The sequence below is a fragment of the Podarcis vaucheri genome, assembly GCF_965113315.1.
Source record: "Podarcis vaucheri genome assembly, chromosome: 7".
Lineage (NCBI taxonomy): Eukaryota > Metazoa > Chordata > Lepidosauria > Squamata > Lacertidae > Podarcis > Podarcis vaucheri.
Window position 1 is genome coordinate 57,365,773 of NC_138765.1, and position 18,368 is coordinate 57,384,140.

An 18,368-nucleotide genomic window follows, 5' to 3' on the forward strand; every position below is an offset into this window, starting at 1 on the left:
AGGATTCCTACAATGTCACGTTTATATAACCTGGATGAATCCCAACTTAATTAAATTGCCCGGGGACCAACTGCCTGTGTCAATATAATATTGGGACAGGCTGGGGGGAAGCTCTCCATTTATGTGGATGTGTCATGGCTCAGTGGCTGCTGTTCTGTCAAGCATCTGGCAGAGTCGTCTCATCCGATTCGTAGGAACAAGCTCTGCTTTTGCATTTTGGAATTCGACAAAAGATCGCCCAGCTGCCAGTGGACCATCAAAGCCTAAAGACCAAATAAGTGCCTGGATTGCCTCCAGCAGCCCTTTTGCAGGCCTTATTATTACTGACAATGGAGTCGGAATCACAAAAGCAGCAAGACTGCAAACGTAACCGTGTGCCAGGGCTTTGAACATCATCGGCAGCTGTTGCGACAGGAGTTCTTGCAGGCAGGAACAGCAACGATGGTGGGCAACATCTCCAAGCAGATGCCTGCAAAAACCTGACCCCATTTTAGAGCTGCAGGACAAATCTCTCTTTCATTTTCTTACTGGAATGTGAAATATGAACAGTGAAAGATGCCAAAGGGCTCTCCAAATCCGGAAAAGGATTTGTGCTTCCGTGCATAAGCTGTGGCTGCACAACTTCTTCTCTCTTGTCTGGCAAGAAGCAGGACAAATCCTAGCAACAACCTGACTCAGAATGACTTCCTATGGGAAGCGTGGGGAGTCTCAGGCCTGGAGGCCATACGCAGCCCACTAGGTCTCTCTTTATCCCCAGGGTCAGGTGACTGACTAGGCCCCTTTTATCTGGTCCCTGAGACTCTCCACAAGCCACACACCCCTCCCTGGCCCTTTTTGGAGCCTTCCTCGGTTACTTTTATTTGACTGGATTGTGTTCTTGAACTGATGTAATGCCTCCTGTTTGATGGGATGGAGGACTCTAACTTTCCACAGCTGAAAGAAAGGTACCGAGTACATCAGTTGCCCTACCCCCGTCTTCTATTGGCATGTAGTCCCCAGAAGATTGCTCATGAGGGAATGAGGTCTTGGAGCTGAGAAAAGTTTCCTCAGCCCTTCAGTTGTTCCTCTGTCTCCCTCCCTCCCTCCCTCCTTCCTTGCATCCTTACTTCCTTTCTTCCTTTTTTCTCTTTTTATCTCTCAGCCCTTCAGTTGGTGACTGACCAGATATTGTGAAGTGGTCCATTGATGCAACACACGTTCTTACCTTTTGCTCCTGCGTTGCAGGATGCTGGGGTGCAGTCCAACTCTACAATTCTCAGATTCTATATTCACTACCTGCCATCTTTGTTGAATGCTGTTTTTGTCTCCCCATGCTGCCCTTCCATTTCTCTCTCTATCCAGCTCAGAAACTCTCCATTGACTGAAATCAATCTCACTCTATGCTGGCCAGCATGTAAATGCATTATCTTTCCCTTTCATCCCCCTCCCCCCAAATTTAATAAGAGAAAACAGAGCCTGTGGACTGTTTTGGCATAGTTTATATGTCCCCTGAACCACACCACATGTGAGGTAGCAAAAATTGCAAGCAAAATTGCAATCCCTTTAAAACATGGCCAGAAAAGTGCACTTTGCAGTGTCCCCGCGCTCTCTCTCTCTATCTCTTATTTTTAAAAAAGAAATACAGCCTTTCCTCAAAGTTTACACTATCTGTGTAATTTTGCAACTGAGGATTAGAGAGGATTAAGTCATTGCTAGACTGTGTCTCCCAGGGAGTGTTGGCAAAGATATTTCTTTCACACATTTCCAAGATGAGTCAAGGCTTTGGACTGGTTTCAATAGAGGTTGCTTTGTATAGAGTATCATAAAGGAGAGTGTGGCCCAAAATTGTAAATCTGGTTTCACAGTTTGCCCATCCTTACTTTTCAAAATGGAAAAAAACCATTGTGGAAATCATCAGTGGAAAACAATCTCCCTTTCGCCCATAGAACATACCACATCCATTAAAAAGGTATATATTCTGCATGTATTGTATAAATAAGATAGTACGTATAAATAATATAGACACAAATAACAGCTCAGAGCCTGCTCTAGCTGCCATTTCCTTTGCTCCTGCTGGATCATTTACCATCAAGTATCCTGCAGGAAGCATCCCAGCAGAGCAGGGATAGTCAATATGGCACAACTCTCATAATCGTCAACCATTGGTCATTCAGGTTGGGGTCAGAGATGCGGTAAAGCCACATCAGCACCATAACAAGCCTCCTCCACTAATATGTCATGTTTATTTCATTTATTTGATTGATAAATTTTATGTATTTGATTTGTAAAAAGACCAAACCTTGAAGCAAAAATACCCAATAAAATTATAACTAAAAACAGTTAAAAACCACAATTTAAAACCCTACCCTGAAAAAAGTATTAATCAAATGATAAGCTAAGAGCCAGATTAAAAGACATGTCAACATTCTACATGTCTTTGTAAAAAAAAAAGGTGACCCGTGACAGTTAAGTCCAGTCGCGAACGACTCTGGGGTTGCGCCACTCATCTCACTTTACTGGCCGAGAGAGCCAACGTTTGTCCGCAGACAGTTTTTCTGGGTCATGTGGCCAGCATGACAAAACCAGAGCAGCACACAGAAATGCCGTTTACCTTCCCGCCGGAGCGGTACCTATTTATCTACTTGCACTTTGACGTGCTTTTGAACTGCTAGGTTGGCAGGAGCTGGGGCAGAGCAATGGGAGCTCATCCCGTCGCAGGGATTCGAACTGCCAACCTTCTGATCTGCAAGCCCTAGGCTCAGTGGTTTAGACCACAGCCAAGTGTCTTTGTAGGCTTGCCTAAACAAAAGTGTTTTAGCAGATACCTTAAAAAGTACAGTGAATGTGCCTGCCTGATATCAATAAGCAGGGAGTTCCAAAGTGTGGGTGCTGCTACACCAACAAATCACTTTCTTGCAAATGCAGAATGAATATTACATGCTGCTTGCAACAGTGTCAGTTTTGCAGACTGAGAGCAGCTAAGTTAGCATATGTGGAGTAAGATGATCTTGCAGGTAAACTGGTTAGGGCTCTTTTGTTACTCCAATGCATTTTTTTTTCCTGAATTCAAAGTGATTCAGATCCATAGCAAACATTTCTTTCTGTCCTTCCTAGAATACCCACTGTCACTGCCTCCCGTTTCCCTCCACTTTTGAAACTGCAAAATGTGACTTTGCTCTTGAAAGCCATTAAGGAGAGATAATATTTCATTCAGGTGAGCATTGCCTTTCCGCTTGAAGGGGGTGGGGGACCACCATTGTGAGTTTAGTACAGAATTTAATTTGATGTATATCTGCAGGAAGTAAGCCTGACATAAAAATTAAAAATAAAAATATTTTTTTTAAAAAAGTAAGAGCTCACAGCTGGGTTCAATATGGGATTTGACACTGTTTTCCTCTAAGCTCTTTACCAAATGGGTACACTTTCTGAAATAGCCACATGTCCACCTTATTATGGTCTTTCCTGGAAAAAGCAACAACTCCGAAATACCTTTAATCTGAAATATGACATTCACACGCTTACTTTGCAAAAGAGCTGACAAAATATGAATGGTTTTATTTACCGTGTGCATGCGTTTTTATTAAAAGCTGGGCTTCTCGTCAAAGCACTGCTGTTAAGTTGTGTGCCATCAGTGTGCCCTGTTCTTCATTAACACAGGCAGGATATCAAAGCAAAATGCATACAAACACATAAATGGAGAGAAATTTGAGGGCTGAGCTGTAATCTGCACAATGGCAGTGGCTAAGGATCACCACCAGTGATAAAGGAATTAAGATCTGGGCTGCAGAACCAGAACTTGGAACAAGCTCTTGGTGGCTTAAGCATCAAGATTGAAAAAGTTTGCTCTAGCCATTAGCCACAGAGTGGACTGGAATGAATGGTCACAATCACGCATATCCAGCCAGACAAGCCAGCCAGCTGTGGACAAAATGGGATATTTCTCGTTGGTTATGGGAAGATGCGCCATAGGCCAGTTTATAAAGCTGGTATGGGGTCAATGTGCTCCCCACCCCCACATTCCCATCACCCTCCAGCTTGCAAAATCCAAGAAATATATCTCCAGAACACAAACTGTTTCTGTCATTTGGAATTCTGTTTCAGTGAATCTATCTGGTACAACAGAACCTCAGAGTCTGGCTTAAAATCTGGCAGAAATGAATTTTGTCAGTATTTCTACCCAGTATGTGATGCCCTCCTGAAGATGCAGTGAGCACCCCAAACATCAGCCATAGTAAGCATTACGCCTGGTTAGGCCAACATTTAAGAACAGGCCTACAAAGGCCTCCTGTTCCCATCTGGCTGACGTCTTCTGGGCCTTTTCCATAGAGTTCTTTATCCACCCCTTATCCGCCCCTTATCCCTTTCAAACATCTGGTGCTTGAGCTCCATCAATGGCTCCTGCCTCCTGCCTCAGTTGTTTTCATGCCAGAGCATTGAACATCTTGTAGTATCGAGGAGGACACCAGCCAAAGCACCAGCTTCCAGAGGGGACACCGATCCAGTTTCCCCATTGTCAGCACAATTCCTCCAAGCGAGAGCTAATCCAGTGACATGCTTGTCTGATGGGCTTCTTGCCATCCGTGTACATAGACAGAGGCATGACCTGAGGCTCTGGGCCATTCCAAGTGGTACTAACGAAACCTTCCTAGCCAGAACTCTACCAGGCAACTCTGGGCATTGTTTGGGTCTGCCAGAGCCAGGAAAGAGAAGCTTCTGCAAAATCATTATCCAGGAAAGCTAACAGCAGGGGCCAAACAAAGCATTAGTGGAGATCCAAAGCAGCTAGTAAAGTATTTTAAAAATGGAAGAGGAACCTAAACTTTTCTGAAAAAAATGGTGTCGACCAAAACAGTATTCATCATATAATCAAACTGGCATGTCTGGATGGGTTATTCATCCAATTCTCCAAACTGGGCATGAGACAGGACCAGCCAAAAATGGTGCCTCCTCATTCCATGCACGGAAGAGGCCTTTGCTCAGTGGTAGAGTATCTGCAGGGTAATGCCAACTGTAAGGAAGGGGAAATGGCACAACAGGGGTTTTTTTTTGGCTATGGAAGTGTGTAGGGCATATATCAGGGCTTGGGGGCAGTATAAGGTTTTTTAAAAAAATAAAGATTTGCCCCAAGGCTTCCGATAAGAAGTTTGCAAGGTGATTGATTGCACTTCATCTCACCTCCTCAGGCAGTCATTACCCAACCTTTTCCTTGGCTCTCTGAACCCTCTAAAAACACCAAGGGCTCTCTCAATAGACCTTCGGAAAGAATCCCCATTGATTTTGGGTTCTGTGTTATTTCCAAGTGCTCACCTAGAATACATTCATGTGATTCTTTAAAGGCTGAAACGATCAAATTAAACCCAGCGCTCATTAACACTTACCTTTCTAGGCACAGTTCCAGGTTCTCCAGGTCCTCGTCTGAGCTGTTGCTGTTGTTATTGTTTGTTCTGGTGCTTTCCCCAGGAAACCTGGGTTTTACCACTGGGTTGCTGTTTGCTCCAATTTGGTGGTAAAATGTGGGTTTCCTTGGGGAAATGCCGCCAGGACAAAACACCCACACACCCACACACCCACACACCCACACACCCACACCCCTGTTTGGAAACAGACCTGGAAAGTCTGGACCTGTCCCTTGAAAGCATGGAGCAAAAGTAAGGGCTTATCAACACTGACCTTTCCTATATTCTTTCCAGGCATGGTCCACAATTTAAAGCTCTCTGTTCAAGTACTTTTAATTTTTTTCGCACTAGAGCTTTCCTGGCAAAAACCCACTCTTTAAAGCTCAATCGGAGCAAACGTCAATCTGAGGAAAATCTGAACTGATGTTTGCTCCGATTCAGCTTTAATGAGCAGGTTTCTGTGGGGGAATATCTGGGCAAAAAGAAAAAGAAAAACCCACAAGCAGGACATAAGGTAAATGCGGATAAGCCCTAAATGTGAACGAATCCATAGCTCATTAGTTCAGCTGTTTCATTCTTTGTGTCCACTAGATGGCATGAGGAAATCATTCTCTTCATAAGAATGCACTCCCGACTTCCTGCTTTGACTGCCTTTCAAATCTGCAGACTTTTTAAAGACAGATTGAGTGTGAATAGAACAATCTATTTTGCTTTTCAAAATTTTAATTCGTTTTCCTGAAAACTGTAAGGTTCCCCAAAAAATTATGAACAAACCAATCACATGAGATATGATTATATGCAAAACATAACATCTAAAGCTGTTTATGCTGAGTGTATATTGACACGTGAGAGAATAAGGGCAATCATCCAATGAAATAAAAGGTGATCTAACTCACTAATCTATCAGCTGCATTTGCAGGCGTCTAAAATAAAGACTCTGTGGCAGGGCAACTGCTTTGCATGTGTAAATTCCCAGGTTCAATCCTCTTGTCCATGGGTCAGCAAACTTTTTCACCACTGTCCCTCAGACCTTGTGGGGGGGCGGACTATTTTTTTTGGGGGGTGGAGAACAAATTCCTATGCCCCACAAATAACCCAGAGATGCATTTTAAATAAAAGCACACATTCTACTCATGTAAAAACATGCTGATTCCCAGACCGTCTGCGGGCTGGATTTAGAGGGCGATTGGGCCAGATCTGGCCCCTGGGCCTTAGTTTGCCTACCCATGCTCTTGTCAGCTGTACTCCTGTAGAGAAGGGCATCCCAATGCTGTATCCCATTTGTGGACCACACAATCTTGAGATCATTTTCCCTATTGCAAATCCAAGTGCGATACCAACAGAAATGTCATTGGCAGGTGGTGTTGATGGAAACAGCAGATGCTCTTTCGCTCATTTCCCCTTTGAAAAATCCCTAGCTTACCAGCTCAAGAAGAAAACCTGGTACAATTGAATTAAGTAACACTGGCAATTTCCTTTTGGACTTTTACAAGGACATATTTAATAATAAAAATAACATTTTAAATAAATAAATGTAAGCTCTTCAACAACAACAGTTTCGACCAAGTATCTGTGAGTAATAGCCTGGATTCAAAAACAGAGTTACATAAACTTAAACCTTTGCTTGAGGGGTATTGAATATACTAGGGCCAAGACTGCATCATAAATGTACGCAAGTACTCAATGTGCTTTGCTTTTTAATACTAGAAAATGAAAAAGGATAAAAAGGAGGAGAACTCGTTTAGATCAGACTAAACCTCCACCTAATACAACATCCTACCCCAATGTTTTATGAAAGTCCTTGAGGTCAACACCTCTCTCTGGGCGGCTTCCAACTGAATATTAAAAGCAACACAGCGTCAGACATTAAAAACTTCCCTAAACAGGGCCACCTTCAGTTGTCTTTTAAAAGTAAAATAGTTGTTTATTGCCTTGACATCTGTTGGGAGGGCGTTCCACAGGGCAGGCGCCACTACCGAGAAGACCCTCTGCCTGGTTCCCTGTAACCTCACTTTTCACAGCGACGGAACCACCAGAAGGCCCTCGGTGCTGGACCTAAGTGTCCAGGCTGGATGATGGGGGTGGAGATGCTCCTTCAGGTATTTGCCATTGTTTGCCACCTCAAGCAACTGGTGAAAAGAAGTCTGCTGCCTCTTAATTAGAGCCAAGTGGACCCACCCTACAAGAACCTGCGTGATACACAATTTCAGATTATGTATATATTGGAAACATTTATACATCACCTTTTATAATGAATGTTAAATAGTACTGGGCCTCATATAGATCCTTTTGTGTATGGTGGGGGGGGGTCGTCTTTGGGTTGCATTAGTCTAAACAGAATTAGATGATGAGGATGACAATGATGCAATTCAACAAGAGAAATCCAAGCTGCCACCAGAGGGCACTTCATACTAAGTTGTCACTTCATATTACTAAATTAAAGGAAAGTAAAGGAATGGGAATTGTGATTCTTCTTGGAAATGCTGGAAGGTATTCACTCCAAAGGTTGCAGCATTTGTGGCTTTTTAGTTTGGGAAGAGGTGAGTAAGAGGTGCAAGGTGTGGAGCAAGTAAGTAGTTAAAAGTTTGTTTTTTTCTCTCTCCCTCCTTCACAATACATTGGGAACATCCATTGAAGCTGAATGTTGGAAGGGTGAAGACAGATAAAATGCTTATTCACACAGTGCATAATTTTGGAACTCATCTCTTGCAGGAGGCAGTGATGGCCACCAATATGGACAGCTTGAAAAAATAATTGAACAGATTCATGGAGGAAAAGGCTATCAATGGCTACTAACCAAGATGTCTACTTTCTTCCCCCATTGCCAGAGGCAGTAGTCATTTTGAATATGAGTTGCTGGAAATTGCAGGAGCAGAGAGTATGTTTCTGCTCAGATCCTGCTTACAGGTTTCCCACAGGCATCTGACTGGCCCCTGCGAGTACATAATGCTGGTCTAGGTGGAACTTTGGCCTGATCCAGCAAGACTGTTCTCGTGCTGTTATGATTTTACTAGGCAGCACTTTGTCATTTTAGCATGCTCATTAGCACATGCTAATGCAACCCAGAACTCTCTTGTTTCCTATGTTGCTATAGTACTGCAGACGTTTGCGCCATAAATTGAGCTGCACAGCTTCTCAAGCCAATGTGTTGTGGGCTTCAATGTTCCAGCAAGAAGCACTCAGCTGGCAGCGCACCAGGAATAATATGTACACTGAGGGTGGTGCTGCAGCCTTATGAAAACCTTGGACCAGCGAGAGTTTTATATGTATTTTAAAATAACATTAATGTGCATTGAACAAGCACCAGAGAAAAAAGAAAAAAGGTGGCTAGAGCTAACATAAATATCTCTGCACATATTATTCAAGAAACTTTGTAACACCTCAGTTACTTGGCCCAAGGCCCGCTGTTCAGTTGTTAGACACAAAGGAGTGAGGCATTTTCACTCTGGAATAGGACACGAGCTGATTCCTTTTCCTCCAGCCTTGCTGAATCCATGGTGCAAACAGGAACAGAGAGTAACCGCAAATGCCAGGTGACTTGTCTTCGACTCTCCCTCCAAATGGATGACTTGGTGAGAGACCGCCACCACCTCATTTTTCTCTTGACGAAACTGCCCTCCAGTATACTGCAAGGAAACAGCCTTCTGGTTTCCAGCTTACACCATAAAGCATTGTAACTGGCAGCTCTTGGATATGAAATCCTGTTTGGCTCTCTGGGTGCTATACTTACATGTGTGCAGCCACGAAGAGTTCTCAGGCTTCTTGTGTGAACCAAACCATCAATTTGTAGTCACTTTCTCCTTCCAGGTGCTCTAAACATCTCTCTGCACCCTGTGACAGGGAGCTAAACTTCTGCCAAGGACACCCAAGGCAAGTTTGCACCCAAAGCTTTTAAAAACAGACGCATGATTTTCAGCTGGCAGGCTTATGAAAAAGTCAGAAATTACTGGGTAAAAAAATATGTTTAAAATATAGGGTGGGGGGACCGACTGAAATTAATGCACCTAAGTTTGTCATGTCTGCTCATTTCAATGAGTCTGCTTTGAGTATTAACTAACACCAGAGACAACACGTAGAATATATGATTTGCTACTCCATAACATTAAATCCATTATACATTTTTTAGACTATTTGAAATATGACAAGAATACTTTAACCCAGGGAAAAGGAGCATTTTTTCAGCGTGAGGGCCACATTCCCTTCTGGATAACCTTCCAAGGGCCACATGGTTAGGGACAGAAAGACCAAAGGCAAACATGGGTGGAGCAATGAATGGAAATTTTGCATTGGTGTAGTAAACTAGTATCTATCTCCCATGTATGGGATGCAGGTGGTGCTGTGGGTTAAACCACAGAGCCTAGGATCAGAAGGTCGCGGTTTGAATCCCCGTGACGGGGTGAGCTCCCATTGCTTGGTCCCTGCTCCTGCCAACCAAGCAGTTTGAAAGCACGTCAAAGTGCAAGTAGATAAATAGGTACCGCTCTGGTGGGAAGGTAAACGGTGTTTCCATGTGCTGCTCTGGTACGCCAGACGAGGCTTAGTCATGCTGGCCATATGACCCAGAAGCTGTACACTGGCTCCCTCGGCCAATAAAGCGAGATGAGCACCACAACCCCAGAGTCGGCCACGACTGGACCTAATGGTCAGGGGTCCCTTTACTGTACCTTTTTATCTCCTATGTAGACAAACAAGAACACCTTCCAGCCACACAGAAATACTCTGGGTGCAGAATATGGTAAGCAAGATGCCTGGCCTGGGAAGAGGATTATGGTCTGGGCCAGATAGAGAAGTGTTTGCTGTTTGCATAGACTAGACCTCAGTCTCACAAGGAAGTGGGTTTCAGACTAAAACTTTATCATGAAAGCTCAATTGAAGGGTATACATTGCATAACAGAACTAAGCAGAGTGTCCTGGGATCTAGAAAGAGGAAACTGTTGGAAAATGTGACAGGACACAGGAAGTCTGAGAAAAGAACTTTTCACTTACTGCAAGCCACCTCATGTGAACACACTTGGAACTCTATTTTATTTTTATTTTGCTGAACAAAACTTATAGCCCCCTTAATAATAATAATATAAATAGATTGAACAGTATATACAATGTCCATAAGAAAATCTGGATAGAATCAACAGGATCCAAAAACAAGAAGAGAATAAAATATATTATTAAAAATATAGGAAAAAGTCGACAGAGTTAAAGAACCACTATGCACAATAAAATTACATGTCTGGGTTTAGGATTGCTGAAACAAAAACAAAAAAAGGATTTTTGCAGGCATTGAAAAGAACACAATGAAAGTGCCTGCCTGATATAAATAGGTCTTGCCACTAATTTAAAAGCAACAAGGAATTTATTTAATGAAACAAAACACGTTTCCTCCTATAAGATATCCCAGTCCACACTTCCATAGAGTTTTAAAACAAACATAATTCCCACCACCTTCTTGAGTGAATACAGATTTTTTTTTGTTTATTCTTGTGGTCTATACATGTAAAATTAGGATGCTGGAAGATTTTACATGGAGGTTTTTAAAGGAGTAGAATGACCAGATTTGTCATCTTGAGACCCTTTATTGTACTGGGGGATTTAAAACACATGATTGCGGAAGCCCCAGACAGTATTTTATGGATTATAAAGTTCCCCTTCATTAAAAAAAAAATAAAAATGGGAAAATGTGTGTAGTTAATGTTTGATCAAAGGTGACGGAAACTCAGTTTTCATGATTTTGTTTCAGAAATTACTGCCCTTGATATGAGCACTCATCAATTTTTATTCTGTAAGTTGAATGTCTTTAAAACTGAATTTTACAAATGTCTTGAAGATGAAGTTCTGCCATGCTTTGATCCACCTCTTTGTTATAATACGTTCTATGAATTCATTTGGATGACCTTGATTTCTTTCATCTCCAGAGAGGGCAAATATATTCCCCCCCCCCCCGACCTGCCAAAACTGTTTTCCTTTCCGACACTTTCTGAATTTGGAATTTTCCGCAGCAGAAGTATTATGAACGGGATGTAGTCAGGTGTGGGCAGATTTCAAACGCTGGGGCTCCTCCCCCATTGCCCCAACCCCCAAGACCATAAAACACAACCAGGTGCAAAATTGTGTTGGGGATGATAGAACAAAAGCCCGATGTCAGATGCTGTTGGTATCTATGCACAGCTTCCCTGTGTGGTGAGCCACTGAACTGCAGGCAGAAACTACTCGGTGAAGTACTCTCAGGCCTTGGTCTGGCTCCATCCATCCTGGTCATTGGATCCTCCTGGGAAGGACAGTTGGTTGGCTCCCTGTTCCAGCTGAGCCTTGCTTAAGCAACAAAGTCTTCCTGAGCTCTGGTGTTCCCCTGTATCATTTGTTGTTCTTCATTCATAGTAATAGAAATAGTAATGCCCTTCAGGATCAAATCAAATGATTGGTCCAGCATTCTTTTCTCACAGTGGCCAACTGGATGCCTCTGAGAAGCCAACAAACATCATTCTCCTGCTTAGGACCTCCAATAGTTGGTATTCAGAGGCACATTACCTTTCACACTGGGGTTAGCATAATTCACAGTCATCCGGGCTAGTAGCTGTTGATAGCCAATTCATCTTATCTTTTTTTAAAGCCCTCTAACTGTCACTGCAGATGGTGACAGCAGTCATGAAATTAAAAGATGCCTGCTTCTTGGAAGAAAAGCAATGACAAACCTAGACAGCATCTTAAAAAGCAGAGACATCACCTTGCCAACAAAAGTCCGTATAGTTAAAGCTATAGTTTTCCCAGTAGTGATGTATGGAAGTGAGAGCTGGACCATAAAGAAGGCTGATCGCCGAAGAATTGATGCTTTTGAATTATGGTGTTGGAGGAGACTCTTGAGAGTCCCATGGACTGCAAGAAGATCAAACCTATCCAAAGCCCTGAGTGCTCACTGGAAGGACAGATCGTGAAGCTGAGGCTCCAATACTTTGGCCACCTCATGAGAAGAGAGGACTCCCTGGAAAAGACCCTGATGTTGGGAAAGATTGAGGGCACAAGGAGAAGGGGATGACAGAGGATGAGATGGTTGGATAGTGTTCTCGAAGCTACCTGCATGAGTTTGACCAAACTGCAGGAGGCAGTGGAAGACAGGAGTGCCTGGTGTGCTCTGGTCCATGGGGTCACGAAGAGTCGGACATGACTAAACAACTAAACAACAGCAACAAAAACTTGGTGGCCATCTCTACACCTTGTGATATAGTAATGACCACCAACTTCGATGGCTTTAAAAAAGGATGAGATGTGTTCTGGTTCTTCATGGCTAAACTGGAATGTGAACTCTGATCTTCCAGGTCCTAGTCCAGCTCTCTAACACCACAGCAGCTTTAGCCATTCTTGATATTCAGACTAATATCTCTGAATGTACCAGGCTTTCTTGAATGTAAAATTTGAAAAATAAAATCAGAAAGACCACAGTGACTGGGTTTTTCAAATGTTGAAATGATGTGATGCAATCTTATGGCTGACTCAGTGAACAACTATGTCTGACACAGGATTAAATGGGATCTAGGCTCTTGGATTTGACTGCTGCATTGTAAAAGTCAATTTTGCTGAGGTGCAGGATTTATATTTCCTAAGAAACATGTTAATTAAAAGCAGCCGTGTCCAAACAGAAGCCAAGAAGGAAAAAAGACTGAGAGGAACATTTGGTAGGGGTCTAGCTCAGTCCCTGCTCCTGCCAACCTAGCAGTTCAAAAGCACGTCAAAGTGCAAGTAGATAAATAGGTACCTGTGCTGGTCCCATGGGTTACCCGAGAGGCGAGGTCCAAGTCCAGTCTGTGGACAAAGGTGCAACATGGAGGCAGTCCTTAGTAGATGAAGCTGGGTGCAGGGCAGGGAGTCGGATGAAGTCAGGAACAGGCATGCAAGCAGGGAGCCGGGGCGAGACAGGAGCTCAGGCAGAAAAGCAGGACAGGGTTCAGGCAGGAACTAGCAACCAACAATGTTGCTCCTGCAACTTGGGACTAGGGCTGGCCGACTTTTATCTGCCCCGACGCATTAGGGCGGCCCCGATCCTCTGGTGACTCACCTCTCCTGGCCTGGAGGCAAGCACTCCTCCTGTGGGAACTTAGTTCCCCCCACCTCTCTGCCCTGAGCCTCTGGAGCTCAGGAGAGGTTGGAGGGTTACCGGACCCAAAGGCAACCTCAGCTTTCTCTGACAGGACTGAGAGTGGAGCACCTGCAGGCAATGGGTCCTCCGTCACCTCAGGAGCCAGAGCAGACTCGGCTGATGCCTGCACCTGAGGATCCAGCACAGGTGAGGACCCTTCAGGCTCATGCCCCAGCCCCAGATAAGCTGGTTCTGGAGGCAGGGAATCCTGTGTAGGCTGGGATCCCTCAGGTTCAGCATCCGAGTCCGAATCCCAGGTGGTCACAGACTCTTTGCTATTTCTGCCTTGCAGAGGATTGGACTAGATGACCCTTGGGGTCCCTTTCAACTCTAGAATTCTATGATTCTATGGAATAGCCTTCTGTATTGGTCTGATGCCAGGTTCAGCATCTGAGTGAGGCCATCACAGTACCGCTCTGGCGGGAAGGCATACGGCGTTTCCGTACGCTGCTGTGGTTCGCCAGAAGTGGCTTAGTCCTGCTGGCCACATGACCCGGAAGCTGTATGCTGGCTCCCTTGGCCGATAAAGTGAGATGAGTGCCACAACCCCAGAGTCGGCCATGACTGGACCTAATGGTCAGGGGTCCCTTTAGCTTTACCTTTAGCCTTCTGCATTCATCTTTACTTATATTTACTCTCAGGAAAGCACTGGAGATTTTTAATGAATGAGAATATAAAGGTGAATGTAGAATGGGGGAAATTATTGATAAGTATCACACAATGTTTTTGAAACATCTGACTGTTTATATCAATACTATGCTGGATTTGTCAGGAAATTATAAAAGAGAAGCAGAGCCTGCAACAAAATGTTGCAGTGTGGAGTGCTCCTGTTCAGAGTTCCAGACAGCCATGCGCTTTTCCAGGAAACTCCATTCCATTTCTCCTTTCCTTGAGTTTCCAGTCCTCTTCCTGACAGTCATCCAGCAATCCACCACTGCTAAGCATGCTCAGTTCTCATGGAACCTGGGTAGGATATCTTCCCCTAAATCAGGCTTCCTCAAACTTGGCCCTACAGATGTTTTGGGACTACAATTCCCACCATCCCACTGGTCTTGCTAGCTAAGGATCATGGGAGTTGTAGGCCAAATAACATCTGGAGGGCCGAGTTTGAGGAAGCCTGCCGTAAACAGTTCCCACCCAACAAACACACATATCGAAAGAATTTGGAGTTTTGAAGTTCTCCAGACTTTGAGATTCCCCAAACTTCTGCATTAATGGTTCTGTCTTGGCTACATATGGATTAGCTATTATTATTATTATTATTATTATTATTATTATTATTATTACCCCAGTCAGTATACATACTGTATTTGAAATTGATTTTATATATTATTTGTTTTAATTACTTTTATATGTGCAATTTGGTTTACATGTGATATGTCTGTCTGTCTGTCTGTCTATGTCTCTCTCTATCTATCTATCTCTCTATCTATCTATCATCTCTATATTTATCTATCATTACTAGGTGATGCTTCATAGGAAGCAATTCATAAATGGCATTATTATTGTTGTTGTTGTTGTTGAATGTATGAATCACCATTCTCAAGGCAATTTACAATCCTAAACTAAAAACAACAACAGCTAAAGATGGATTTTAAAAGAATACAAATAAACATCCAAACCAGAGACCTAAAAGCAAAACAAAAAACCCAAGTTTCCACCCAGTTGGAAAAGTTTGTCAGAACAATAACGTCTTCCATGCTTTGCTTTGCTTTGCTTTGCTTTGCTTTGCTTTGCTGTTGTTTTTTAAGTACAGAGTGTTGGAGCCTGTTGTTTGATACAGTGGTGCCTCGCAAGATGAAATTAATTCGTTCCGCGAGTTTTTTCGCCTAGCGAATTTTTCGTCTTGCGAAGCACGAAATCCCATAGGAATGCATTGAAATTCAATTAATGCGTTCCTATGGTCAAAAAAAGTCCAAACAAAGCCAAATTTGGTACAACAAGAGTTTATTAAGTGCTCTTTAAAGTCACACATACTGTAAAGAGCATTTCAAAAACTGAAGGAACAATAAATTAAGTTTCTAAACATGACAGAAAAACATTTAAAAATCAACAAAGTGTACAGTACATTTTCTAAGACTCTGGGGGACAACTCGAAGAAGGTTCCTCTTCCACTCTTTGCTTCTTGCTGAAGAACCTGTCCATGGTCTACTGCTTCACCTGCCTTTTCAGCACCTCCCTGAAAGACGACATGACCCTCGTATCAAAAGTGTTCGCAAGGTCACGTGTCAGGTCCTTGTCAGGGTGGTGCCGCTGTGCAAAAGCCTGCACATCTTTCCACTTCTGGCAAATGTCCCTCAGTTCTTTGGAGACCTGCTGTGGAACGTAGCCCTCCGTCGTCACAACCTCCAGGAACTCCACTGCAAAGTCTTCAGCCACAGGAACATCAGAACTGGCAGCCTCTCCATGCCTGACCACGCTGTGGATTCCAGATCTTGTCTTGAACCGGTCAAACCAGCCTCTGCTTGCCTTGAAGACTTCTGGCTCGCCTGAGGTTCCTGGCTGTTCCCGGATGAGGTCTGCGTGCAAGGCCTTGGCCTTCTCACAAATGACGGCCTCAGTCACTGTGTCCCCTGCACGCTGCTTCTCTTCTAACCAGATGAGCAGCAACTTCTCCACCTCCTCCAGAACAGCTGGGCGGTTCTTCATGATCCTGGTGACTCCCTTGGCTGCATCAGTCACAAGGATCTTCTCCCTCATCTTCAGGATGGTCCCGATGGTCGATGGATTCCTCCCATACTCCCTGGCGAGGTCTGTCACACGCATTCCACCGTCGTGCTTCCGGATGATCTCCTTCTTCATTTCCAGCGTAACCTTCGCCTTCTTCCCCTCGCCGGCCTCTGCAGCAGCAGTCTTCTTGGGCCCCATGGCAGCACAGCTCCTACCTTCGCAACCCCCCCCCAAAAAAATCAGTGCTTCACATCCAAAAAATTCAAAAGCACCCAGCCACCCACCACGCAGAAATTCAAACCCAGAATTTTTTTTTTAAAAAAACAGCAGAGTGGCCCAATGGTCACAGAAAATCATAAAAATGCAGAAAAAAACACACAAGCTTCCAGATTCTTGCAAACCTCTCCCCAACACCAAGTCCTTGAATTCCAAACACCCCAACCCAAAATCCAAAGCCCCCCAAAAAAGTTTTAAAAGTTTAACTTACCAAATGGCTGCAAAAGAAGTTTTGGAAAAGCTTCAAAAATCACCAAAGTCTTCAAAAACCTCAAAAAAGGCTACCACACCACGTGCTATGAGTTGCTCCTTGAAGTCAAGTTGCAACTGCACCTCTTCAAGCAATGCACCCTGGGTATTAGCGGTTTTAAGAAAAAGGAAACAAACTTGCAAGACGTTTTCATCTTGCGAAGCAAGCCCATAGGGAAATTCGTCTTGCGAAGCAGCTCAAAAAACACAAAACCCTTTCGTCTAGCGAGTTTTTCGTCTTGCGAGGCATTCGTCTTGCAGGGCACCACTGTATTAACCTATATGTTATATTGAATACGGAGATGGGTGGAGCTACTCTTTTCAGCTTTGGAAAAAGTTCCCCCGCAGATCTGGATTTCCCATCTGAATGCCTTGCTACCTCTCTGCCACTCATTCCCGGAAGCCAACTCAAACCCATGTCTGAAAGCTGCTCATTTTGCACAGAACTATAAGCTGTCCTCTGTTCAGGGCACATGAGGCCAAAGACCAACAGTCGAGCAGACCAGAAGGCTGACCACCAGAGAGATAAGAAATGAGTTGTTTTGAATCAAACTATCAGTCTATCCACCCCTGCACATTCTGACACTGAACAGAATGTAGCTCAGCGGCAGAGCACATGTTTTGCATGCCAGAAAACAGCAAGTTCAGTCTGTGCCCTCTCCAAATGAAAAACAAAAAGAAATGAAACAATAAAATCTTGGGTGGCTGGCAAGACTTTGGGGCCAAGATCCTGGAGAGCTGCTGCCTATCAGAATAGGCAGGGCTGGGCTGGATTATTCAGCTTCGTCCAACTAAACATTGGGAATAACTTTACAATGGCAAGAGTTGTTTGACCCTGGAACTGACTACCTTGGCCATGGTCTTTCCATCACTGGAGGTTTTTAAACAAAAGCTGGATGGTCATCTGCCAGGGACTCTAGTTTCAATTCCTGCATTGCTCAAGGTTGGACTAGATGACACCTGTAATTCCTTCCAACTCTACTCTTCTATTATTCTTTGATTCTATGTGAAAGAAATTGGTTCAGATCCCTTTTTAATTTGAATATACTGGATTCCTTCTGCCCAAAGCAGTATGTGAATGTAAGCACATCCTTTAGAATTCACACTCCTCAAATTCACATTCACATTTTGCAATGTAGTTCTCCAACCCCAGCACCCCTAAAAATGCATCACAAAAATACATACATTAATGAGAGATGTATATAAAAATGCATAATTTGGTGAAAGCAACTGTCAGGGTTACTTCCAGATCCTAGCTCACAGAGGATCACGCTAGCCAGCGATCGTTAAATAAAAGTCTTTATTGAGTTACAGTCTCCATTCTCGAGCTGCTGCGTGCAACCCTACGTCTTATGCTTAGATCGGCGAAGCTCCGTCTGAGTCTCCGCCCCTTGCGCACCAACTTAATATCCTAGCCCTGCTCCACCTTTTCCGCCTGACAGTTCTCCTCTGGGTCCCTCTGCCCCCCTGGGTCTCTTCCTTCCGGGATTCTTCTGACGCTGACCCCCCTGACTCTCCTGTCTCCTTGCGCCGGGCTTTAGGACCTGGCTCCCTTTCCGGGCTGCCTACTGCGCCACCTTCCTGTGCATTTGAACTTGGCGCGCGCGCCCAACCTTCCACTTTCCGTCTAACCGTCACTTCGCTCCCCGATGAAGGTGTGGCCACTCCTGACT

The 18,368-nt window shown here is 44.0% G+C and overlaps 1 protein-coding gene across 1 annotated transcript; it reads right to left on the reverse strand.

Moving 5' to 3' along the window:
* Positions 1-5,751: 5,751 nt before the first annotated feature.
* On the reverse strand, positions 5,752-16,837 carry LOC309537592 (putative CENPB DNA-binding domain-containing protein 1; the record flags this gene model as incomplete). The annotated part of the gene is made up of 3 exons (XM_082232488.1): positions 16,658-16,837; positions 15,772-16,385; positions 5,752-5,847 (listed from the first exon to the last, which is right to left on the reverse strand). The coding sequence occupies exons 2-3, from the start codon at positions 16,366-16,368 to the stop codon at positions 5,752-5,754; spliced, it is 693 nt and encodes a 230-aa protein (XP_082088614.1). The 5' UTR covers positions 16,369-16,385; positions 16,658-16,837.
* Positions 16,838-18,368: the final 1,531 nt, after the last annotated feature.